This window comes from Colletotrichum abscissum (genome assembly GCF_030869225.1).
Source record: "Colletotrichum abscissum strain IMI 504890 chromosome Unknown Scaffold_27.1, whole genome shotgun sequence".
In the NCBI taxonomy this organism is placed as follows: domain Eukaryota; kingdom Fungi; phylum Ascomycota; class Sordariomycetes; order Glomerellales; family Glomerellaceae; genus Colletotrichum; species Colletotrichum abscissum.
In genome coordinates, this window is record NW_026850176.1 from 582478 (window position 1) to 606542 (window position 24065).

The 24065-nt window shown below is 52.7% G+C and overlaps 6 protein-coding genes across 6 annotated transcripts; 3 read left to right on the forward strand and 3 right to left on the reverse strand.

Annotated features, from left to right (window-relative positions):
- Nucleotides 1-3198: 3198 nt before the first annotated feature.
- CABS01_10628 (uncharacterized protein) lies at nucleotides 3199-3804 on the forward strand (the record flags this gene model as incomplete). Its single annotated transcript, XM_060543983.1, has 2 exons — nucleotides 3199-3644; nucleotides 3708-3804. 2 exons carry the CDS (start codon nucleotides 3199-3201, stop codon nucleotides 3802-3804), a joined length of 543 nt encoding a protein of 180 aa, XP_060399185.1.
- A 340-nt stretch (nucleotides 3805-4144) lies between these two features.
- On the reverse strand, nucleotides 4145-4606 carry CABS01_10629 (uncharacterized protein; the record flags this gene model as incomplete). The annotated part of the gene is made up of 1 exon (XM_060543984.1): nucleotides 4145-4606. The coding sequence occupies one exon, from the start codon at nucleotides 4604-4606 to the stop codon at nucleotides 4145-4147; it is 462 nt and encodes a 153-aa protein (XP_060399186.1).
- Nucleotides 4607-6372: 1766 nt separating this feature from the next.
- CABS01_10630 (uncharacterized protein) lies at nucleotides 6373-6465 on the reverse strand (the record flags this gene model as incomplete). The annotated part of the gene is made up of 1 exon (XM_060543985.1): nucleotides 6373-6465. One exon carries the CDS (start codon nucleotides 6463-6465, stop codon nucleotides 6373-6375), a length of 93 nt encoding a protein of 30 aa, XP_060399187.1.
- Nucleotides 6466-6733: 268 nt separating this feature from the next.
- CABS01_10631 (uncharacterized protein) lies at nucleotides 6734-9040 on the reverse strand (the record flags this gene model as incomplete). The annotated part of the gene is made up of 2 exons (XM_060543986.1): nucleotides 6734-8844; nucleotides 8980-9040. The coding sequence occupies 2 exons, from the start codon at nucleotides 9038-9040 to the stop codon at nucleotides 6734-6736; spliced, it is 2172 nt and encodes a 723-aa protein (XP_060399188.1).
- A 1867-nt stretch (nucleotides 9041-10907) lies between these two features.
- On the forward strand, nucleotides 10908-11108 carry CABS01_10632 (uncharacterized protein; the record flags this gene model as incomplete). Its single annotated transcript, XM_060543987.1, has 1 exon — nucleotides 10908-11108. The coding sequence occupies one exon, from the start codon at nucleotides 10908-10910 to the stop codon at nucleotides 11106-11108; it is 201 nt and encodes a 66-aa protein (XP_060399189.1).
- An 11393-nt stretch (nucleotides 11109-22501) lies between these two features.
- Nucleotides 22502-22828, forward strand: CABS01_10633 (uncharacterized protein; the record flags this gene model as incomplete). The annotated part of the gene is made up of 1 exon (XM_060543988.1): nucleotides 22502-22828. A coding segment is annotated over one exon (327 nt), but the record flags the coding sequence as incomplete, so codon positions are not given.
- Between the last annotated feature and the right edge of the window lie 1237 nt (nucleotides 22829-24065).

Sequence of the window (24065 nt, forward strand, 5' to 3'; positions counted from 1 at the left end):
ATTAACTACAAAAAAACGAACCGTACGGAGAGTGCTGGTTGAAGTTGAGACCTGCAGCCGGCTCTAGGCTGTTCAAGTACTCTGAAGTAACTCGATTGTACGCACTAATTTCGTTGAAACTCTTGATATATCTAGCAAATTGGTCCGGTTCTGTTGCCGGTCAACTATAGTCTGTCGTTCTTCGAATCAAGCTTTCTTATATGTGGTAACGAATCAAGGCAAGTTGGCGATTGAACCAGAACACTTGTTGAAGTCATGTCAAGAGCTTTGTCCGTCTCTAGTTCGTCTGCAGCGATATGCTTCTTAGACCTAATGCCGTTAAAAGTCGATTCGTATTTCTCCTAAATGGTAGATAGGCTCGTGAACACAAAATCCAGAACCTTGGGTCGGTTTCTTTTAGTCTTCACAGCAAAGTCTTTCTGAATTTGAATACTACTTGAACTCATAGACTGAGCTCTTCGCATTCACTTGTCTCCTATTCAAAATTTGCAGCCGAAATCCATCATCAGCCACGCGCCCTAAGTTCAATTCGAGAATCCACACTGTTTCTCTCCCCTTTTTTACTGCTGAGAGAGTATACCTCATGTATTAAACACTGAGGACAGGGGCCTCTGAGCTATCATTTATTGATTTCGAGCTATTTCCCCAAGCTGCCGGGTCAGGGCACTGGTCATGAAGACCTTCTATCCTTTGAGCTGTCTCGGCGGTTTGCGAGATACACGAGTACCTGAACGCTAAAAGGGACGGTAGGGCAATTAACAAGGAGCTTTGCAACGACCTCGAAGACAATCGAGCGAGCTGCACATGTTGGATATGCTCAGCCCTCGGCGTCTCCTGGACCAGTACAAAAGGCTTCACCAGCTACTTTACGCAACCGTGGCCACCGTGATCTTATGCCTATCACGCCGAGCGAAAGCTTGAAGATAATGCCGCGTTTCGATCCGAAACAGACTGTAAGACACGATGACGGAGGAGCCATATCTGAGGAGACCTGCATGCCCTCGAGTTCCTGTCCTGGGAAAACCATCATGTCGGTATGTGAGGCGATGCCCTCGGGTCAAGCACTTGACGATGACGATACGCTCTTTTGGCGGCTCATTCGGACACCACATTAAGGGCACCAAGTCTCGGCCGGCGGCAGATTCAAAAGTATCAACGCATTGAAGGCCTCCGATTGTTGCAGATCAAAGTCAGGGGTGACGCGGGAAGGCAGGAAACCATGTCGAAGCCGGCCGTGGAGCAGAAGTCAAATCGTTTCTCTCCAGGCAATTGTACCGCACGCCTATACTAATCGACTAATGTGGACATACCTCGGGGAACATCAGTACTGATTGCATGAGAAGATTCACATATCTGAGCGTTTGTTCTTGGAGTTGACCAGGGGACTTCATTGGCAAGACTCGAAAATCTTTGAAATGAGCCAGAGCGATATCCACTCATGGTTTATCCTGAGATGTGCTGAATGTTGACATGTAAAGTCAGTCTTCAAAGTCTGTTTATTTGAGGTCATCCACTTACACGAGCGGCGCATGAAAACCCGTCCCCCCCTTCCCTCTTACGGAACGCGTAGTCTTCCTTTTATTATCCGCTGTCTTTGGAAGGAACACAATGTATTCACTGTTATCAAGTTGTTAGGAAGTTTTCCATGTTGTCAGGGGCTTGAAGTTTGAGAGAGTCACGTAAGTCAAGTGTGAGTCGGACTGACGACCGTATCCGTAGGAGGAAGTCGACATGAAGTTGAAGTTTTGTGATCGTTTGGTCAACTCAGGAACATGCGTGAGGAGGAGCATGCTAGATGAGCACTGCCATCATGGTTTCAGAACTCACTCAAAGGATCGTGAAAGAGATCAAGTTCTCTACTGTGGGGCGAAGACAGAGCCAGCATTGTGTAGATGTTTGGCGAGGGTTGACTAGCACGCTTGGAGTATACGATATGCAGAAGCGGCCTGTCTCAGTTAATTACGCTCCGTGGACGAGTTGTTACTCGGATTGAAAGAGGATCTTACGTATATACAACGACATTGGCTTGTAAGTTCGAACTTGCTGGCTCGTCGTTTGTGAGTCTAGAAGTCTGTGATTTGTTTCAAGCAAGCGGCATGGTATTCTTCTCTTGCTAAGCGTGGGTTCGCCTTGATCGCGTAGGTCGCTATAACCTAGCTTTGATGCCCTTATTGCATGGTTTGCGCTTTTTCAGCACTCAAACTTGAGATATACCGACTTCTCGTCAGGGGCGTTAAGTTTGGGGTGCTAAGCACCTGTACAAAATATGCAGAGGTGTTGAACCGTACAAACCCTCAGCAATTGTAAGCGACAAATTGAAGGGTGAGAAATGCTCCAGATAGTCAAGTGCTTTAACTTGGTCTTCATTCCAAAAGAGGATTGTGTCAAGAAGCTCATCACCATAACCGTTTTGGAGACAAGCCCATTGACTGACTGAGCGCCCGCAGGTAGTGCCATGCTATCGGACCAGAAGCAGATGACAATGGGTGCTCCTTGATACAATTGCCAGGCCTGTCCCATAAGCTTCTGATATACTGGTTTCTCTTTAGTCGGCGATAACTCATTCATCTATCTTCACTTCTCTGCAGACCCGAACCAGTGCTGGGCAGCAGATGGTTGTCACGAAGAAAGCGTTAAGCGGCTCTCCACAGGACATTCCAAGATGTTCAACCACATTGGAAGACCGCTCTTGCCTGATGAATTGCCTGCCCGCCTCAACTGAACACCTTGGGCTGGCATGGGCTGCTCTTGCAAGTCTTGAAACGCCACACTGATCGATGGGAAAGCACACGCAGCTAGGCACCTGCCATGTTTCCAGTGATGTCTCAGGAGGCGGGAGGGAGAGACATTCTCTCTTGCTGAATTGAACTTGATTTCCTTTTGCGTCACTGGCGATTTGCTCATCACACTTCAGGGCTCACCAGGCTACCGATAGGGCTTACTCCCACCTCGTATTTCGACATGTCCAGAATACCTCCCCAACAACAGGGCATCAGTCATGGGCTATCGGGTTGAACATGCCGAGCAGCAACAACTTGATCCGAAGGTCCGTCACTAGGCAATGAACGGTGTAGAACAAGTAGTCTCGAGTGAGCAAGAAATCCAGCGACTTACACGAATCGAAGGTCGAGCCGGATGTAGTCCCTCCCGAAGCACGGCATATGTGGCAGCATCAACAGAGTAGAGCAGGCATCAAATATGACATCCACAACACCTGCCCAGCACACATCGACCACGGATACCAGCATGCGGCATCGCAGCGATCGCGGAACACAGCATCTGGCACTTGCGGGGAAAGAACACCGGTCAAGCTCCGTCATAGGACGGCGCTGGTGCGCCGTTGGCTGGTCGATAGCCGGATGCCCCTTCCCAACTCACCGTCTGCCTTGTCTGACGGCACGACTTGCCCTTGCGGACACCGAAGCCACGGCCAGCACGGCAGGCATACCCAGTGCAGATTGCTCCTCCTGCGGCGGATGTCTTGCCTCATGTACGGTCCGCAGAGTACCAGCTCCTGCAAATCCGTTGTATTCCCATCATCCTCCCCATCCCATCGGCCACCCTACGATATGCCGTCTTCATCACACAACATCCCAACAGCATAAGGTGGCCTGCGTCCAGCTTGTCCCACGCACCAACGCAAGGTCTGTTACCTCAGCCATGCAAGAAACCCCCATTCAGAAAGCCAAAGTACCTGATACACTTAGCAACCGCTCTCACAAATGCTTTATCTTTTCTCCTTCTCCCCACCGCCCACTCTCCTCTGCGATTCGTCCATGCCACGCGTCCCTTGGATCCCACTAACAAGACCAAAGTTACCAAACCAACCGCCGCCATCACGCGCGCCAGGTTAGAGAAGAGCTAATGCCGACCGAGACTTAAGCACCGCCCATCAGGTCCAGCTGGGTCACATCTTATACAACCCCCCACCCCCAAAAAGCGAGCGCGAGAAGAAAGACAACGCATTGTCTGACCCAACCAGCAAGAAGCGACGGCGCATCTCGAGTATCCCAGCGCGAAGGAGGAACCCGCATGACAGGCCTCCCTCCTGCTGCCTGCTGCCGACCTACCCGCTTCCACCGCCGTCTTGGCAAATGCTTGACTCAATGTCGGGTTCTTCTCCTGGGACCGCGCAAGGCCTCTATCAGGTCTTCCAGCTCGTCTTTTCCTCCGGCTCATCGGACCCGATTAAGGATGCCCGTTTTCGGACCGACAGAGAGACGGTGTGAAATGCTGTAGCCACCTGCCTGGCGGCCAACTCTCCAAAAGGTGGGCTCCGAATCCAGTCACCGTTACCATCCTCAAATGGGATTCCCAGATGGGGGTCAAACCCCGGTATATCCGTGTTTGCCGTCAGAAGGAAGAACATGAGGAGAGGGGGTACCAGCAGGCTCAGCAAGCCCCGAGGCATAACGACGCCGACTTGGCGCGGCTCACGCTCGCCACAAGAACACCGGAGGAATGACGTCTCCGCGCCGTCGCGGGCATGGTCCTGCACCTGCAAAGCAGCACACAAGTACGCGGAAATGATCCACACACCGCCGCCGCCCGCGCAAACTCCCGGCCATGATGGGCAAGGGGAAATACCCGTTGCCAAGACTGTCATCAGTTTTCGGTCCCGCGTCTCTCGATCTCGCAGTGTGTGACGGTCATGGACTAAAACGGATGTCCTGGGGTAGTTGGCCTTTCTAATTACCCACAACACTACAGCACATGCATTCTTGATTCCCTTTCTTATGCGACGCTATACTAACCTGACCGCTGAGGTGGAATGAAGAAGGAGGATGACGGGGTCACTCGGTGCAGCAGCTAAGAAGCGCCGCTTCATCTCTCGCTGTTCCATCGCCAACTCACGCGCAACACTCGGGAAGGGATGCCCATCGATCGTTGCTGAATCCCATATTTCCCGCATCAGACCGACCCCTTGAAGCGCGTGCATAATCGCGCATGGCCTCTCTTTGCCAGTCGGTTGCGGTCGCGGCCTTCCCAGCGTGGTATTGACGGAAGCCAGCAGCACCACATGCTGCTACTGCTGCTACAATATCAACAGCGAGATAAACTCACTATTCAAGACTAGGAATCCGAGGAGGGGTACCGGGAGAAAGGGAAGGGAGGGGGCGTGTACCCACACTAACTACAGACAAACCAGACACACGGAAAACCCTCCATCCAACGAGAGAATACCGCGGGAAGAGACGCCGTCGAATCACTCTTGCTAGCTGTGAGACTGGAAACCTGAGACGTGGGATGCACACAGGGCTGGGCTGACGGGCTTTGTCGGCCATCGGCTGGTCGTAACGTAGCTCTACTTCAGTCAGCCAGTCGCCCATTTTCATTCCCCCTAGCAGCCCGCAGGTTAGCAGCAATCACTTGCCGAGGGGTCGGGTCGTCGTCGCCCGTCCCAGGATTCCCAAACAGGCTTTCCGCGGCGACCTAGGCTAAGAGATGACGGTACAGTACTTCCAGTCATCCGGGCAGCTCATCGTACCTACACAGTAGACTCTAAAAGGGACGAGGATATCGAGAAAAGGCGGGGAAAATCAAGATCCATTGGATCCGCCAGCCGGCTGATTGGATCGCATACACATCCGCATACAACATGTTTTCCCAGCTCGGCTGATTCCAGCAGCTTGGCAACGGATCGGTGACGGTGGTGACGGACGTTGCAAGAGAAGAAAACGTTGTGCTCGGGTTGTTGTGTTTCCTTGCGCTGGGTACCGTTTCATTCACCCCTCTCCGCCTCTTCCTCAGCTGAGCCTGCTGCTGCTGCTGCTGCTGCTGACCTTTCTCCCTTGCCCAGCCTAGCTTCCGAGTTTACTCCTCCCGCGACATTGGCTGCCGCTGTTGGTTGTCTGCGCCGCTGGGGATGAAGGGGGGAGGATGAGGTCAAGTACGTCAGGAAGAAGTAAGATGGTTATGCTTCGAGGTACTCCGTATTTCTAGAGACATTGCGCATCTGCGGGGGGAGGCATTGGAAGTTCGTCCGAGTTTGATCCCATCCTCTCCCCCCCTCCTCCAGGTCGTATCGAGACAAACTTGGCGAATCCTTCAATGAAAGCTAGAGAGTCTTGGGTCTCGTAGACACGAGTTCCTCCGATTTCACGCACGCAAGAGTAGGTATACCACACATTCAAGTTAACTTTTGTTTGCATTGTAAACTGCAAGGAGCTTCTTTCTAGGAGTGCTTTTGATCTATCCCGTGACCGACTGTCAAAGAACGTATCCTCCCCATTTCTCTGGTTCATTGTGCCTCCCCTCGGGACGTGGTCCGCCAATCCCTTGTAGTCCCGTTCCCTGCACTACGCGGGCGCACATCACCATTGAACTTCGCTTGTGTCTGGCGCGCGCATAGTATCAAAGAAGGTAATTTGATTATGTACGTCGATGCACCACCCCTGGGCCTCTTCTAGAGCCAGAGATGGCCGTTCTTGTTTCTGGTGTGCATGCACACACACACACAGGCATCTTTGTAAACTCGCAACACGGCATATCATAGCCGATGTTGCTTTTCCCAGGTAATTATGGGCTGTATTCAAACACAAATCAAGGCCGATCCTTTCCACGCCTTATTGGGCCCTTTTCCTGGAGCCTTTGTGAACGCCAATTGTAAAAGTTGTAAAAAAAAAAATGTCTTTCTGCATGCTCATATGCTGGAACCGATTCCAAAGGATAGAACCGCAGCTATGCAGAAAAACAAACACGTAATGAGTCGTACAGTCGTGTCCGGGTGCAGTCAATAACCCGACTGGCCTGGCATCTTTCCAAGTGAGTGGCCATGGCTCTCCAGTGGCAGATGGTTGTGGCAAAACACCCTCTTGGTGTTGAGCTGTGCACTGCCCTTCTTGGTAGCGTCAATGAGAAGAGCTGGGTCGTCGTAGTTCTCAAGCTGGCAGCACTCAATGTTCTTGACCCAACGATGGTTGGCGATTTCCGAGATGGTTGCGCGCTTTGCGGGGTTGGGGTTGAGCATTGAGAGGAGCACACGACGAAGTGCTGGCGGGGAGACGAATCCATCAAAGGCATTGAAGAATGGGTAGTCCGACTCGGTAATGCGCGATCCAGGCTCAGGGTGCTTGACTTCCCACTTCTGCCATCCCTTGAGCAGCTCAGCGTATTGAGGGTTTCCCTTAACCTCGGCCTTGCTCCAGATATTTCCTCCGAAAGTCACGTAAATCATGACAATCGCCGCGCTCCACACATCGAGACCTCGCGGGTCATACTCGGTCTCCTTCAGAAGCACCTCAGGTGCCGTGTACGGCTCGCTGCCACACATGCCAGGCTTGCACAGACGGATTTCGGCGCACATGCCCTTGCCACACTGGCCGCCAGCTTCTCTGAAGCCGGGGTGGTGGCCAGTGAAGACTTCTGAGACACCAAAGTCGGTGATCTTGAGCTTGCTGTCTTTGGTGATGAGAAGGTTCTCGAGTTTGATGTCACGGTGAGCAATACCGTTGCTGTGAAGATAGTTGATTCCCTGGACAAGTTGCTTGAACAGGCAGAGGCGATCAGGAAGTCTCGCTGGATCTTGGAGGTACTTCTTTGCAATCAATCCAAAGAGATCACCCTCCGAGCAATACTCCATAATGTGGTTCCAACGACCGTGATCGGTGCAAAGCCGGATCGTCTCGACAACGTTGGGGTGGTGCAAGCTCTTGGCGATGCTGTACTCAGACTTGATCTTCTTCTCGTATTCTTCTTGCGTCTCTTGCTTTCTCTTGGCTCTGAACTCCTTGACCGCATAGAGCTCATTAGGGCACCCCTTTCGGCTCATCATAGTGACCTTGGAAGTGGCACCCTTTCCGAGATGTTTGCCATGGCGGCCAAACTTGGATAGGTACTCAAATTCCGCAAGGAGGTCGGCGACGTCGACTTGGAAGTCGTCCGGGAGACTCAAGCTCATGCGTCGAGCCTTGACTCCAACACCAGCGTCAGGCATCTGAGCCCATGGAGACGATCCCTCCAAGGGAAGAACAGGGTTATCTGAGTGAGGATTGGGTGCGGACGCTAGATGACGGCTCTTCACGCGGCCCTCGAAACTGCTGGCTCGTCTTCTGCCCAAGACAGGCTTGACCTTTTCGGCGTGCTTTTCCCGTCCGGAAACATTGGCGCCGACGAAGTTGACAGCGCGTCCTCGTAGGTTAAGGCCGGTGGAAGCCCTGTTCTTCTTCTTGAAGTCATCTTGAGTAGGCATGTGCGAAGACTGCTTGTAGGAAGAAATGGTGTCTACAGGAGAACCTGGAGACGGAGGTGAGTTAGACCTCGTGGTAGTGTGTGACTTGTTCATTGAGAATCGTCTACGATTTGAGGGTGCTGTGTCAATCAATGCACTCTCGGAGGAGACGTCGTTGGACTGGTCCAAGGTAAATCCGAGATCTGGTCTGTTTTGGGATGAGTTGGATCGTCGAAAGATGCTGGACATTGTCCGCTTAAAGCTTGAAGTCGAGCCGCGAGTGGGCCGTCTTGACAGCGGAGTTGGTGGCGGTTCTTGGTCAGCAGCAGATTCGGCTGCAGTTGAAGGGTTAATAGCAGTGGTAGCTTTCGGTGTGAGGTCTGACTTTGCAGGCGAAACCGAAGGTGTGGGTGCGGTGTCAACCAAGAGAGGCTTCGGAGTGGTCTGCACCTGGTGGGCAGCGGTGAGATTGATGTCGTGATGGTCCTGACTAGGGCGGGTGGTAAACTCTTGGGATTGTCTCCCACTGCTGATGGGGGTCACAGGTTCATTCGGAGACTCGCTTTCGGACTCATCGGCTTCTTCGAGGATGGGAGAAGTAAGATCGGTAGGAAATTGACGGGGAGACGAGGACAGGCTACTCGAGTTTTGTTGCTCGGCGGAATGTTGCTTGTCTAGAATCGCAAGCGTTTATTAGCGACGGACGCCTTCAAGGGTGCTGCGGACGGAAACAGGGCGGGTTGGAAACAGCTGCTGAATGACGGAGGTGCAGCCAGGGTGCAATGACCATCAGACGTGTGTGAACGTACCTTGGGGGATGGGAGTGGGCTGGGGCACCGCCATGCTGGTGCTGGTGAGGACGGTCGCCATCGCTGTTCGGAGTGTGGCCGGTGGGCACAAGGACAACAGCGGAGGAGGGTGCTCTGATCAAGGATGGGCCAATACGTAATTGGGCCACACACCACCGACAGAGAACGCTTGGTGCTGGTGCTGGTATCGGTACCAGTTGGTTTCTGGGAGGGCCAAGTCGGTAGGTAGTATAGTCCGCGGCGTTTCCGAGGGGTCTCCAATTCTTTGGCCTGGGCCTTGACGAATGGAGGGGGGGTTTGGTTGGGCGACGTGCGAGTAGTGTGTCCCCCAATTATCGGTCCTGAAGCACCAACGTGAAAGTCGAACTAAGCGATAAGTCGAGTCCAAAGCTGGCGAGGTGGGTTTATTGTAGGAGAAATCGGGAGGCTTGTAGGCCAAAATCCGAAGACGCAAAGGAAAGGGAAAACAAGAGAGTTGGGGTTTCTTGGTCTTTATCCCATTGCTTGAGGCTGCTGCATGCGTTTATTCTGCGTCGGGATGTTGTCCGGCGTTGGTGGATTTCTGTGTCGAATCAGAACCACGACGAGGCTTTTTCGAGTACAGACGCGACTGCAAAATCAGAATAGCTAGACTGGCTCTGTGATCCGTGTATACGTCCTTGTCGAACGGGAAGCTGTACGTGTCTGCGCACGCGAGCGTATGCGGTTCTTGGTGTAAGGTGTTGGGAGAGGCAGGCAAGGTGAAAGTCGGGTCCAGGTCCTTGTCGAAGGAATTCGTCTTGGTATCAGAGTGACTTGCGTTTGGTTTGTAGAAGACTGCAGGTGCCAGAGGAGGTATATGTAGAAAAGCAAAGTGAATTGCCGATCGATGTCTTTTTCCTTGGTGAATGTTGTCTTGGTATTGACCAAGGTAGACGACCGTGATGAGGTAAAAGTTTGAGGTGTTTGGGATGGATATTAGTCGAGGATTAGGTCAGAGGAAGAGTAGAAAGAGAGGAGAAGAGGGCATGAAAATAATTCAGGCGTCCATCCTTATTCCGTCCTGGTCTTGGGAGGTGGGAAGGCTGCGAGTTTTGAATCGTCTCGCAGGGGAAGATAAGTCGCGGTAGTAGGGGGGGAGGGAACGGGTTCTCGATTTGGATGAAGACAAGCTCGAAGAAGGACCCCGCCGCTGCGCTTAGAGGGGCGTGGGAGTTGGAAAGAGGGAGAAAAAAAGACGCTCAAGAGAGAGAGAGCTATTTTCCGCCTCGGCCGGGTGTGGGAGTGGAAGATTGTACTGTATGAAAGTGGATGGGGGAAAAAGTTGGGTGCACCAAGTTGGAGGACTAGGGACTGTGGACCGGGGGAAGAAAGTGAGAGTGGAGGGTCTGCAGTTACAGTTGCAGATGTGCAGGTGCAGACAGGTCAAGGTCAGTCAGGTACGGGGTACGAAAGCGCGGGTGGAAGAAACGCCATGTATCTTTTACTTTTGTTGTTTTCTGGCACTCGCTCACCACTCTGCGGCCAGCCCCGGTTGAGAACCTCGAAGAGACGATGTACGGATAATCACAATACCTTAGACGGTAGGTACTGGATCCTTTGGTGGTGAGACTGAGAAGGGATACTCCGATACACTCACAGCAATTAGAAAATGGCATCCAATGGGACGGAGGAGTTCTGGTGGCGGTATGCTTTCCTTCCTCCTGAGGCCTTCTTGGAAAACAGAAACAAAAACGGCAAGTGCACGCAGGCAAAAGGGAGGCAGGCAAGAGCAACCAACAAAAAAGTAAGTCCCTACCTTACCTTTTACATGAAAGATGGAAGCCAAGGCAAGTACGGATACCTTTCCCTCACATCTACACTGCTTCCTCTGGAATACATGCTCCGTACTATGTACACACATGCCACTGCGTTAATCTCATCGACGGCATTCTGGGCGATGCAGCAAAATGAAGAGCAACGCTTGGCATCCTCCATCCTCTCGACAAGCGTCAACGGAAGCAACAATAATACAAACTACGCAGCAGTTTCTGTCCACAAGTTCTAGCCAAGCCCAGACTACGCCAGTGTCCAATATCCCACGTCCATTCAGCAAGCCGTATTCGCGAAGGTTGCGGCCAAGACGGTGCGCAGCCAAGAAACGACCATAGACACAAAAGAGCACGAAGCGTTACCAGCAACAAATTGTCACTCAGTATCCGTACGCACTACGCAGTAATCTCTACCTTACCTCACGTTTGTCTACAGATACTCCGTACCCGGTACTCCATACACAGCATGAATGATGGGATGGGACCGGAGAACGCCCTCGAGTGGGGACCGTTTCTCTGGGGGCACTTGGGGCTTCCATGCACCCATCTGAGGGACCCACCCGACTGACAAGACACCCTCATCTCACAAATTCTCACCCACCTGGCTCGCTCACTCTCACCACTCTCTCACTCTCACTCTCACTGCTCAGTCCCGGTTTACCTCATCAGTCTCTCTCTCTCCCATGCTTCTCAAACCTAAGCTCACGGTTCACCTGCACAGTACAAAGTACAGGCTACGGTCCCTCATCGGCCCTTGTCACCCAAGGGCCAACACCGACGAGCCCTGCCCTACCCTGCCATCCGGATCCTGTCCACCCCTCCATTTTTGGTCTGGTGCTCTGTGCGTCTAGCTCGCACTGCACCTCAACCCGCGTACCAAAGCACATCAGACGGGACGGCATTCTGTGCCTATCATCGGCTGCTGCACAAGACTGGAGCATCACCCTGCGACTTCGCACCATGCAGTCCTTAAGCAGTATGCAATACTCCCTCCTCTGCCATTCGCCCAAAGCCAAGGCTTCACCACCTCGTGGTCCGGACCTGGCCGAGAAGAAAAGTGATTGAATTCAGAGACCGCGGATCCTGCCAGGAACACAACCATGAAGTGGCCACCAGGGCGAACAAGAATCGCCCGAAACCGCGGGTCGTGGAACCCGGAAAGAAGCCCCAATGGAACATGAAGAAATGTCCAACTACGTGTTTTTTTCTGCTCGACAAGCCGACGGTGTCAAATTGCCAACCATGACAAGCAACGATCAACATGAGCGGGTACGGAGACCGTACGGAGACCAAAGAAACACCAATGTCTCCCAGAAGACTTCCTAGGAGACATCGTCTTAGCCAATCTAGTACGTACACACTGGACATGTATCTGTAACAGCAACTGTCATGACAAACAAGCGTCGGTGTTGGCATTAGCATTCACGTAGTGCCTTGTGTGTATTATTGGCACTGGCGGCGTGGCGCTCGTCACTGACTGACAAGCATTGGCGAGCAACACAAGCAGGCTGGCAGCTTCATTCTTGACCATCCATGTCTTATTCCACAGTAAATACCATAGGTATTGCCAGCGTACGGGTACCAATTCAGAGCAGTATCCTCTCATGTGCCGCCTACGGCCTGCGAGCCTGAAGTGCCCTGAACTGCTGGGCTTGCTGCGGGTACAGAGTACGGATGAGGGGGGGCGTATTCGTGGATGCGCCGCCGGCCCCAACGTGTGTCGTGACTACAGTCAATGATCAATCCCAATTGATACAGCACAGTACAGCACAACGCCAGCACCACCACGGGGTTGACAGGCGAGACAAGATCAGAGGGCGTGAACGGGGGTCCTTGGAACAGGAGCATGGGGGTTCCAACTCCGACTCGTTCCTTCACAGACGGACGAATGAGACACCGCTGGAGGTTGTGTGGGGTGAATGATGCGATATTTGCTTGGCTGGCTTCTGTGCGGGAGAACCACCTTTTCACTCAACAGGACTGGTCCAAGTGGTTCCCTTCCTCGTCCCTGCTTTTCTCTGGAACCGCCTATGGCTTGGTCTCTAGAGAAAAGGAAATGCGGAATGAGTTTGCCCTCGCGTATCTGCGTAGCGCCGCAGGAGCCCATCTAGGCCTTCTGTCTTGCTGGTTTTCTCTCCGTGTATTTCTCTTGTCGTGTGCCTCACTAACCTCCGCCGCCGGTCCCCTCACATCTTACCCAGCCAACGACGGTGCGGCAATTCATCAGTTATCTGGGAGTTGAGGGCTGAGGCGGCGAATCCAGCGCGAAAGCATTGGCCGCATCCGCTCCAGGTACTCGAATCCACAGCACGCGCTACACATAACGGCATCCGCATATGCAACCCACTCTGCACATCCATGCCGAACCCGATAATGACGATGGCACGGATGGGTTCTTTGCTTCCTTTGGGTCGTGGACTCCTGGGGGAAGGGGGGAGGAGCCCATATCGTGACCCTGACCCGCACAATATCCGTATTCCCGTGTTTCTATCCGTGTACGGATATCTATCCACCAAATGGATTATGGGGACTAGACCCAACGAATGGATCAACAGAATGACATTACAATATGACCTAGTCCTGCCGAGGCATCTTGGAGGACGGTCTCCGTTTTCATTTGGATCTTCTTACCTCAGTGGCCTTACCTGAATCTACACTGCAAGACTAACGATGTGGTCATTTGTTGTCCTTGGCTTTCCCTTGGCTGTGACTGACCATTACCATTGACGCCTTCCACCGCCTTAGACTCATTGTCATCTACCAACGCAATGTTTCGTCTTACTCATTCCAGGATCAGAGAAACAACTGGAGCACATGCGGAGGTGGAGGAGCGGAATCCGTCAACCTGACAATGTCTTGTCTTGGCCGACCCTGGTTGACATTGCCATTGCCCCTGGGTCCCTAGGCCGCACCGCAGTCAGAGGCTGCGGACAAGTGCGATTGCGGCTGCGGCTGCGCTTTCCACATGGATTTGGATGTCGAAAAATGCCCTGCCTGTCAGTTCATGTCTCAGAGGCGCATTTCGAAAGCCTCCAGCTGACGAAGATGAGTGCGAAGCAAGTACTGAGGCAGACACCTTGGTTATGTAGTAGCCATGAAATGTAGCCAAACATATAATTACAGTTTGCTACTGGTCGAATGCATTAAAAAACAACGTAAGCTCAGGGTTTCACGCCGTCGAGATATCTCGTTCGGAGGCTGCCAGTGAGTCGTGATCATTAACTAAAGATTCAGCTAGATTTACTTGACCAACTTTACACAGGGCACAGTGGTACGCCGATACAATGGAGGTTCAGTAGGTACGGAGTGCATGCCTCAGACACGGTACGTACACAGCAGCGGTATGGCGGTTCGTGCGGTTCGAGATGACGGCTGAGCCTGCTGAGGTAAGAAAGATTGGCTTCCTTCCAATGTTTGCGTGAGACTCGAGAGAAGGAAAGAGGAGGCAAGGAATGGAAATATCTCGGGCTTGCGTATCGCACACTAACGAATACTTGCTATCGCGAAAGCAGGAAACAACGAGAAACAAGAATCAGACGGCAGGCGAAGGGGTCCACGCTCCCCTCCACCCCCTCTGTCATACCTACAGTCATGGGAAGATCCCAGAACGTTAGGTGACCAAAGGCCCTCTTCTTCTGCCATTCTCCATTGTTCCAAGCTATCCATTCGACGGGCTCCTCCAGTTCTGCCCTCCCTCTTCCTCCTAGGCTCCTCCACCTCCACCACCCCGAATCCGCGATTCCGCCCATTGTTACTATCACCCACACGCAACCCTTCAATCCAAGAGAGACCCAATCCGTCCAACCAGCCGCAATCCTCCAGGTGGCCTAGTGGGCCTGTCAGGGCTCTTCCTCGGAGCGCTGTTCAGACCGGAGGGGCAGCCACACCGTCACTGGGCACTCGAGACCCAGCAGACAGCAGATCGAATACGGTGAGCGATCCCCTAGGCCCGCTGTGGTGTCGGGACCTCGATGGTCAGTGGTCGAAGCGACGGAGTCTCTCCGATAATAACAGCGCCCCAAAGGGCCGACAGGGCCGACTGGCATCCTGCTCGTCGGCTGCTACGGCGCGAAAACAGGAGGGCCTCTTCCGATCACTCAGCACACCAAACGCTCGGCAGACCCGGCACAATATGACGCCCTCGCCTTGAGGATGCTTGTGTGGTTGTCTATCAAGCACCTCGATTCACGTGGTGCCTGACCAAGTATGTACAGCAACAGGTACACGAAGCAAGATGAAGCAAAGTTACTGGTCAGGCAGTTTACGAGGAGCGATCGTGTCACATCAATCTATCAGATGCCATGGTTTCGCTGGAAAGCAGAGGAAAGATCGGTGAAGCACCGGTTTTCACCACAGCGGCATTTGCGTCGAAAGCATCACCTTGAAACCCTCCCAGGTTCGCTATGGCAATACGCGCGACGACAGTACAGATACTCGAGCGTCTACTAAGAACGCCTTGCATCGTCCATCATCTTGTCACCGCCAGGAACAGTCTAGCACCCGGACGCCACATCCTTGTCAGTGGTTATTCGGCTGAGGATTCTCGACTACGGACTAGACTTTTCGTTGTCGCTCTCGCTTGTACTGGCCCAAGTGACAAGAGCCACCCCGAATCCCGATAGACTTTACCAACCCCCAGATCTGGTCGAGCCTTGTTGAAGGTCCGAAAAGTCAATGGAACTCGAAGGGTGCTTGCTGAACTCTCAATCAGTCTGTGTTCGCTTCAAGCTCCTACCGCTGTACACCTCAGCAACCACCACCACCAGTCGTCATCTCGGTCTTGGCTTGCTGTCTGGTGTCATGATTCTGCATCTCGCGGACGACTGCGTTGAGAGGAGGATTCAGTCTGCTCTCGAGTCTTGGTTGACCGATCGGCCTTTCTGCCAGGTTACTACTCACTCTCGTAGCCAAGACCGCGTTGACTGCTCCAGGTCCCCAATTGTTTATGGATCGCCATTCGATAAACGCTATCGCAACTTGCTAGGGGTTCCTGGTTTGAAGATAAACGGCCCTAATATGAACCCTGCGCAAAGCCCCAGCATCTCCGTACACTGTTTGCCTCGAGTCCTCAGGGAGTACAGAGCACTCTGAATACGTACCCTCTTTCGTCCGTCCTCGGAACTCATCTCTCACATTACTCCAAGCATTGCGTCGATTGGCCTTCTTCTTTATGTGCTACAGGCGACGGTCACCTGTTGTTACGAAACGCAAAATAATGCGTCTCGACCGCGTGATCAGCTCCGAACCGCCACGTGCGATATTGACTGAAGTTGAAGAAGAGAAAACTTCGAAAGACGCGAAGAACCCTTGATACCACAAGCGCGTAAAGCGGCATTCTAGCAAAAATGGATACCAGCTGGGATCGCTCAACGGGTTGCCGACTCTCCGATACTCCAGCCGCCTCCCTTGAACATGAAGTATAGATGACAGGGATATACTCACGATGCAAGTGCGTCATGCTCCCCAGACCATGGTGGATATGTTCAAGTCGGTCGCACCAATGCCGAGCATTGGAAACATCGCCTTGGACGACACATGATATCCATTACCGTCTTCACCTGCTTACCGCCTCGCCTCACCTTTCTCCGAACCGCAATAATCATCCGCTGGCCGCTGTTGGCAGATGCATCATGGCCATTACTCCGGGATAGACACAGTGATCGAGATTTTCACATGATCATGAGGAGACTTTGAACGGGTGTTGAGTTGTCTTACCCAAACAGACGGCAAATTCCTTGGTCTCACCGTTGTTGAGATGACAAGACAGATTGTAGCGGGCTATGCCACCGTCTGATGCTCTACCTCTCGCTCACCACTAGCACGGGCACTGCGCAGCCGCCCTTGGCGGTGCTTCACCACCAATGTGTTTGCTACCACGAAATTACTTCGGAATGGGACAAGATGTTCCAGGAGGTTGTACTCGCCAAAAACACACAAGTCTCAGGCGCGCTTCGTCACAGCCCTGAGCAAAATATACCGAGCGGCGCAACTGCTACTGGCACTGGCCCGTATGAGACTTTGACGCGGCAAAAGCTTCTGCCCCCGGGATATTGTCAATATCTAAGCTCGCTTGCTCAATAAGCCGAAATAAGGCTGTAGAGATCGTCAGAATTCCCTTGGCAATTGGGAGCAAAGCGTGCGCCGAGCAACTCAAATTCCAGCACTGGCGCCGAGCGCAAGCAGTAAACGCTGTATCTAAGCATGATGCATGTCGACTCTTGCTTTCTAAGTTGCTTTCACAACATTTGAGAATGATGCTTTACAGCATCACGAGCAGTTAGCCAGCATGCAGCAACATCTCTAGAAGCTATCAAACGCGATGCATCGTCGTCAGTCGAATAGGGTCCAAGACCAATATCCTATCGGATACATGTAGACGGTGGTTCGTTGTCTGTGCCCTTTGGCGGCGGCGTGCTTCCGGGATTCTTCAACGGCACCGGGATAAGCATACCCAGATATTGGAACATATCTAGCTCCAAGCACTGTCTCATCAATCTGGGCTAGCCACTTGTTCAGGACAGTGTTGTTGTTTCACTGGTGGCTGTCATGTATGCATTTGGCGATCGCCATGAACGAGGTTCCGGCCCATGCCGTTGAGTTTTGACAGCATATCGAGCGGGCCACTCTAGCAGCTGATACGCAGCAACAAGGCTCAGCCGTAATCTGTGCCTTACATGGAACGGACTTGAGAAGCAACACGGCTCTGAGTACCGCAGGCTCGGCGCGCCAAATCTAGTGGTCGAGCGGTAGGCATGTTGCGTATGCCAAGCTGCTTGTCGCCCTGCAAACTCGCATCCTGTCGGCCGAACTCTGTTTTCGTCCATGGCTCGTTTCCCTGGACTAAGCTTGACCTACCTTCACCATTCTGTGTTGAAGAATGCAGAATCGCCAAAATTACCTCCAGCCACTACGAACTCCAGCGCAATGGGAGAGGGACCAAAGATCATCGCCAATGTGGCAGGTTGCCCCCCTCTTCCTCAGGTTGTGTTCCAGGCTTCAGATGGGCTCGCCAACAGCGGCACAAGTCGTCAAGTTGACTAACTGCCACCGCTTCTGTCAACCCATCACACTTCTTCCACCCGCGTCGTACCCAGCCATCAGTGCTGTTCGCTTGGTTCGGGATCAAGCAAAGCGGCATATCACGGGAGGTGAGGGTGTGCTCCAAAGGCTTGATGACAGTCCTGTTAGCCAACGACCTGTTTCAGCAGACATTCGAGACTGGTATTGTTCCCCCACGCTTGTCGTGACTGCTGCACCCCTCAAGGAGAGACGGTGAATGGCTCGCTTATTACACTACTGCAGGTGGCCCGAAAGAGATGTTTAACACATAGCGAAGTGAGCCAGGCCTTGGCGCTGGTGCTGCTACGCCGTGCGGAGGAGAGGAGTGGATTGTGGGAAAAGGGGAGGACGGACGGATCATGGATCCTGTCAGTCGACCGTACCAACCCGAGCGAGCACATGTTCTGATCCTCGCGGAGGACTTGGCGACCGAGATGCTCCGAAATGAGACCCGGAATCTTGTGTCAGTGACCGACAGTCCGACAGTCGGCTCCAGAGGCTGATATGTGCTTCTTAGCCGGCGGTGCTTGAGCCGCCGGTGGGCACACGTCTCAAAGAGGCAAAACCGGGCGACTTGAATGTTGAAAGATGTTTGACGGCCAGGGCGGAACCGGGAGGAACGAACCTCGCGATATTGGAGGGCTGTCTTCCGTCCTGTCTTCCGTCCATTCTTCCATCGAGTACGTCTTCGTCGGTGTGGTATTTGGACATATACCAAGACAACGGCGCCTTGCTCGAGCCTCGATGTTTCTAGCGGCTTGTTTGACCCTGCTACACATCGTTGGCTTGGCTGAACTAGAAGTCTCTCGCAACTGCCGCTTTCAACCCCCAACTTGCCCCCATCCCTGGGGATGGGAAGTTGTTGGGATGGCGTCGCTGAAACTCAAAAAATGATACCCTCAGGAGCGCACATCGGATTGGACACGGATCTACAGACATACGAGGCGGTTGTCGCGTTGAAATACCACCTGGAACAGTGAGCAGCAGGTCTAGACTTGGCCGATGGTAGAGAAGACGCGTCTCGTTCGTGGCTTATTCCATGTCTCGCGCTGGCTCAAGGCGCACCTTGCAGTTTTTTTACGGATTACCTAGCACTGCACCTGATACCAGGGGAGTGTATCGACGAAGTTTGGCATGTCAAAATCAGCAAAAGATGTTCACGCCTCATCTCAAAATGGACAGCCAAGGAGATCTGCCGGGTCATTAATGTGATTATCGACTCTCAACAATCAATGGTCCGAATGATGGGTTTTTGCCTTTCGAAGTTGTCCCTATTCAACTGCTCTTTGTACAGATACCGATACCTCAACTAAAATGTGGGGAGCGGTGTCTCCTCATCTTGAGATTTGCCATATTATCACAGTCTGTTAGTTGAGGCGAAGAAGCTGTGTCGATGCTGGGCTGGAATGGGTTGAGTACCTCATGGGATTTCTGACAGCTGGGGACGTGGCTGGCTAACTAGCCAAGCCACGCCGTGGGATCAGTTTCGGACGGGATTCACCGTACGGGAAAGCATGTCAAAACGGGCTTGTTCCTCCAATCGAAGCTCCTCCTTTGGCAATCCACCACCGCCAACATCGTTACCAGCCTCTCCAGTCTCCATCTCTGGGTCTCTTCCTCGAACTTGGCCCCGTTGCCCTTCCGCCCGCTCGAGCCCTCGACAACGGGCTCCCGCCAAGCCAAGTGGCGGTGAGCTAAAGGCCCCCGAGAGCCCTGGAGCTCGTCCGCCGCCCTTCCCTTCGCTTCACTCTAATCCCCGTCTACAGCAGCCCCTCACTGGGTGCATTCACCTCTCGGGTCTTTTGCGGCATGCTTGACAGGGCTAGCTAGGCCCTGCGGTGCCAGCAAATGTAGTGTGAGTCGACAGCTGCTACCGCCGCTGCTGCTGGTAAAAGGGGCTGGAAATCTCGCTTCAATGCTTGCTGCATCCTCAAGCTGGAGATGCAAACGACCTATTGGAGCTTCCACCAGCTTGATCCCGGGGAAGCTCATGCGACTGCCTTCTGTTTCTGAACCTGAAGTGCCATTGCGATTCACCGCAGCTTTCCGAGCTGCAGACCGTCAAACGCGTCTGTAGGCATGTCCTGTCCAGCGCCCTCGTTCCACGGCAGACGGGCAGCCGCGTTGTGCAGGCGTCTACTTCTCCGAAGACAGCTCGGGTCAACGAGACGCCCCGACATGGGCGGGAAGATGGTATTAATCTGGGGTTCGCGGGGTACAAGTGGCTTACAGTCACGATACATCGATACGATCCTTTGTCCTGGAGGCAATCACACCCCCCGGAACTCTATCCCGGATGGGTGGGAGGGAACAGGCCATTCTCACACTCTCCATACATGCGGCATCTCGAAAAATCCCTCACGGCTGGTATGCACCATTATGGAGGATGGTGAGGATGACGACCTTGTTTATGTACGAATACTCGTGATTTGCCAATCATCCTCGCAGTCAGGCCCTTTGCTGTATTCGTACCAGATACTTTGGCATTGATGGTCAGTTCAGTCTGTCCATGCTGTACACCATCCCGCCGTCGCAAAGCTCTGCGGCTCAATACTCGGTCGATGGGTTTCGGACACACGGACACGGACGTGGCATATATTGAACCTTTGCGTCTAAAGCCAACACGGTGCAACTAGCTATTTGATGATTTCGTTATCGTCAGAATTTTCCATCTGCATAGAGGTTGCCATCGCCAGGTGGGGTATTGGTCTGCAGCTTCCGACATGATCAGACCTTTTTTTTTGGTGGCCATGCCGAACGAGAGAGAGCGCGAGAGCTTATCTCTCCTCTCATGTGGCGAAGAGTGATCGCCCTGGGGCCCAGATCTTCTAGAAGGGTTCTCCAAACCCCAAGCCCGAGTCGGCGACGTCTGCATCCCTAGTGGGTAGTCTGGCCCCCTCCGACGATGATCGAATGCCCAGAGAGAAGGAAGCAGCTCAGTCCTTGATGGGCGACGCTTGGCGTTCTGCCAAAAAATGCCACCATTGACCATTCGTGGTCCGTCGAGCCTGTCCCTGGCGTGCCCAGCTGAGGGGAAAGCCCGACTGGGAGACGGGCTTGTGTTGAGATATGCCTGCAACTGGGCACTCCATCATTTTTGGGGTTTGGCTTGGCTTGTTCGGCGATTCCCATTGCTTGACAGGACGATTCTTCGTCGTGGTGGTGGGAAGTGTGCCAAGCCAAACGTATTTTTAAGTTTTCGTTTGCTTTGCCTAAGGACACTTAATTGCGTGTCCGTTTCTGTTATGATCTGCCTGTAGCCTTTGGTAGATCCAAAGTCATGGCAACCCAAAAAGTCCACCCACTGCGATGGGTTAAAGTAGCTGCTAGCACGTTTTGGCATGTTGGTTGAGTGAGGTAGCACGGTAAGTCCGACGTCGATTTGAGGAGATCAGCAGTCCCATACCTCATCCGAATATGGGCTGCTTAATCTGGTGAATCTACATGGGCGTCCCCTGGAACAGATCTCCCCCTCCGTGCCCCCCGTAGTTCGGACGGAGGTCCAAGGTAGGTGGTCAGAGGGAAAACGATCGGAGGAATCGAGAGCGAGGAAGCCGCCGCGCTCAACGTGCGGCGAGCGGGCTGATCGCGGACTGTGCGCGGTTGAGGGGTGGGAGGACGCGCAGACCGGGGAACGTCACTCCGGTTGCCGGAGCTTCTTTTTGCTGCGGGTGTTTGTTGAGGACGGGAGGAAGGACGGATGTGCATGTTCAGCATCCGAGTACGGCTTCCGGTCGTACATGTCCTCGCGCCTTTTGATTCTTTTTGTGTTTTCGAGAGATTCAGGTGGCTGTCTGTCTCGCACGGTGATCTTGGGGTTGGAAGGAAGGTTGAGCGCGGATGGCGTCTGGGGGGTGTAGCTTTAGAGTGGGCCGTAGCTTGAGGCTTCAAATCTGCCTATATATGTGTATGTGGCTGCTGCTTGTAGTTGTAGCTGTAGCTGGCAAGACTACTATGCTCGAAGTTGAGTATAGACAACGAAGGCGTACCTTTTACAAAACCTTCCTTCGTGGCGGAAGCTATTATGATTACTCGATTCACAGACAACAAGGCTGCTGAGAGAGTTCTTAGTCGGGACCGCTGCGGGTTTCTCTCCGGAGACGGGGAGTTGAAACTTAGACGTGGCGTTCTGCGGGCGATGAACTCTGCGGTTTAGGTTTTTTTCTTTGTTGAATGTGCGATTTGGTGTGTAAACATGTTACGGGACAAGGTGATGGGGTAAGAAAGGGGCATTTGGTGGTCGTTGTGGCATGTAAGGCTTTCTCGATGAGCGTGGGTACCGTACCTTTCCTTCTCTACGGCCTCGTGAGGGAGACATCCGGCGGCCTGGGTGGAGGAGGGTGGGCGTGGAACCAGGCTCTAGTGGAGTGAGGTCCCGGGTCGGTGATGGATGTGTCTTGTGCGTAGGTTGGTATTTCGTGGCAGGTCGATAGCTTCCCTCGCGAGAGCTTTTGTGAGTGAGGGACGTTGTGTGGTCTGGGAGGGGACATGAGGTTGCTTGACGGATGGGGGGGGGGTCCTTAATTCGTGTTTACGCTGTGATGGTAAGAGTTTGCGTTGTACTTGATGGGTTGTTATAGAAAGAATGGCTGTTCATCACTTTCTGCAAGCTTATCCTCGACGAGAAGAAATACACAGCGAGGCTTGGAAGTTTGAGTTTCTGACGAGGTACATACGTATCAAGAGGTCCACTCTCACGATTGTGTTTGCTGGTTGCCATTGTATTGTTTGGATACGATGTCGTTGTTGGTACCGCGCTGACTGGATCTTGGACATCATTCCGGCAATGCGGTGGTCGTCGCGAGAGTTCACGGGACCATGAAGTATCTGAGTGGCGTCAAGGTGTCACGGTTGCAGGACTCAACGACATTGGGATGTTAGTGAAGGTAAGCTATCACGTGGGTCATGTCCCCTTTACGAAGAGCTTCTTGACCCCTCTGTTCGACGCATATGGTTGTCCTGTTATCAGGGCATCGCCTCTTCCTTATATAGAGTCTTGATGCGTGACATGAATGGAAGCCGTCATGAGCAGGTCTGTCTAGTCTACGAGGTAAAGGGGAGTTAGATGCGGGCTTCTGCAGCGACTGTGAGGTGGACTCACGTTCAGACGCTTCTCAGTATGTCTCTTCGCTCCGTCAAAGATTTGATATGCTGATATCAATATCATCCGAATTGTAAACGATCTTCAACCATACTGGAATTAAGCCTCGACTTGGTGGCCATTCAGCAACCCAACTTCGATTTGCCTCTATTCGTAATGACACCTTGCATCACGAGGAATTCGGCAGCCTTTCTGCTTTCATTGAAGTTGTTGACGCGGCAATCGAGCGTGTTCCATAGCCGTGAAGTGTTGATTGGCGCATCACGCTCGGCAGTTTTCCATACCCTTACGTTTGAATCTCAGCTAGCTCCCGTTGGTTTTTCTTTCCTTCCTTTCCAAGGGTTCTAACCTGTGATAGCAAACATGTGTTTGTTTCGAGGGGCGTATAATAGTTCATCCTTGGAGTGAGAATCTGAATCACGCACTTTGGCATTGTAACAATCATCATTTTATAATTGTAGACCAATCGCGAGACCCATTTGTCTGAACTCTCGAGATCGATTCAGTTTCCGCCTGGGCAGCGGATTCCGGGGCAAGTGATGACCTGGCTCTATACTCACATTCGACAGTGTCATCTGTGATCAACGGGAATGGGAGGGAGGCTACTTCTGGTTATCCCAACACCCAAGCGCGTGAATTCTTCTTTCATAGACTCTGGTACAGAAATCTAAGGTACAGACCAGATTAGCCGTGTCTCTCCTCCCCGATGATGAATGCATATGGAATATACTTCAGATAGTGATGATGAGACTTGGGCAGCGTAATAAAGAGCCTTCTCTAACCACTGACTTGCAAGTAGACCATAGGTATATCGACAAGGTTATCAGTAGCCCAGATACACTTTCCGGTGCGATATGGAGTTCCGTCAAGGCACAGGGGAAGATCACGCCTTTGACGAAAACATAATCAGAAAATCTACATTCATGTAATAAATGCTTGAGGGTCTCCGAATCTTCCCTCGGATTACGAAAGGAGCGATCCTTTAACAGACGGCAGTTATCACTACTACACATTCCCAACCATCTCGTTGTACGACTGCTTAACACTCGGATTGGAATGGACCGGGAGCGCGCCGGTAGAAGCCCTCAGTCGCGATCTCTTGGCATCCTCCTCTGCCTGCCTCTCCGCTGCGCTTA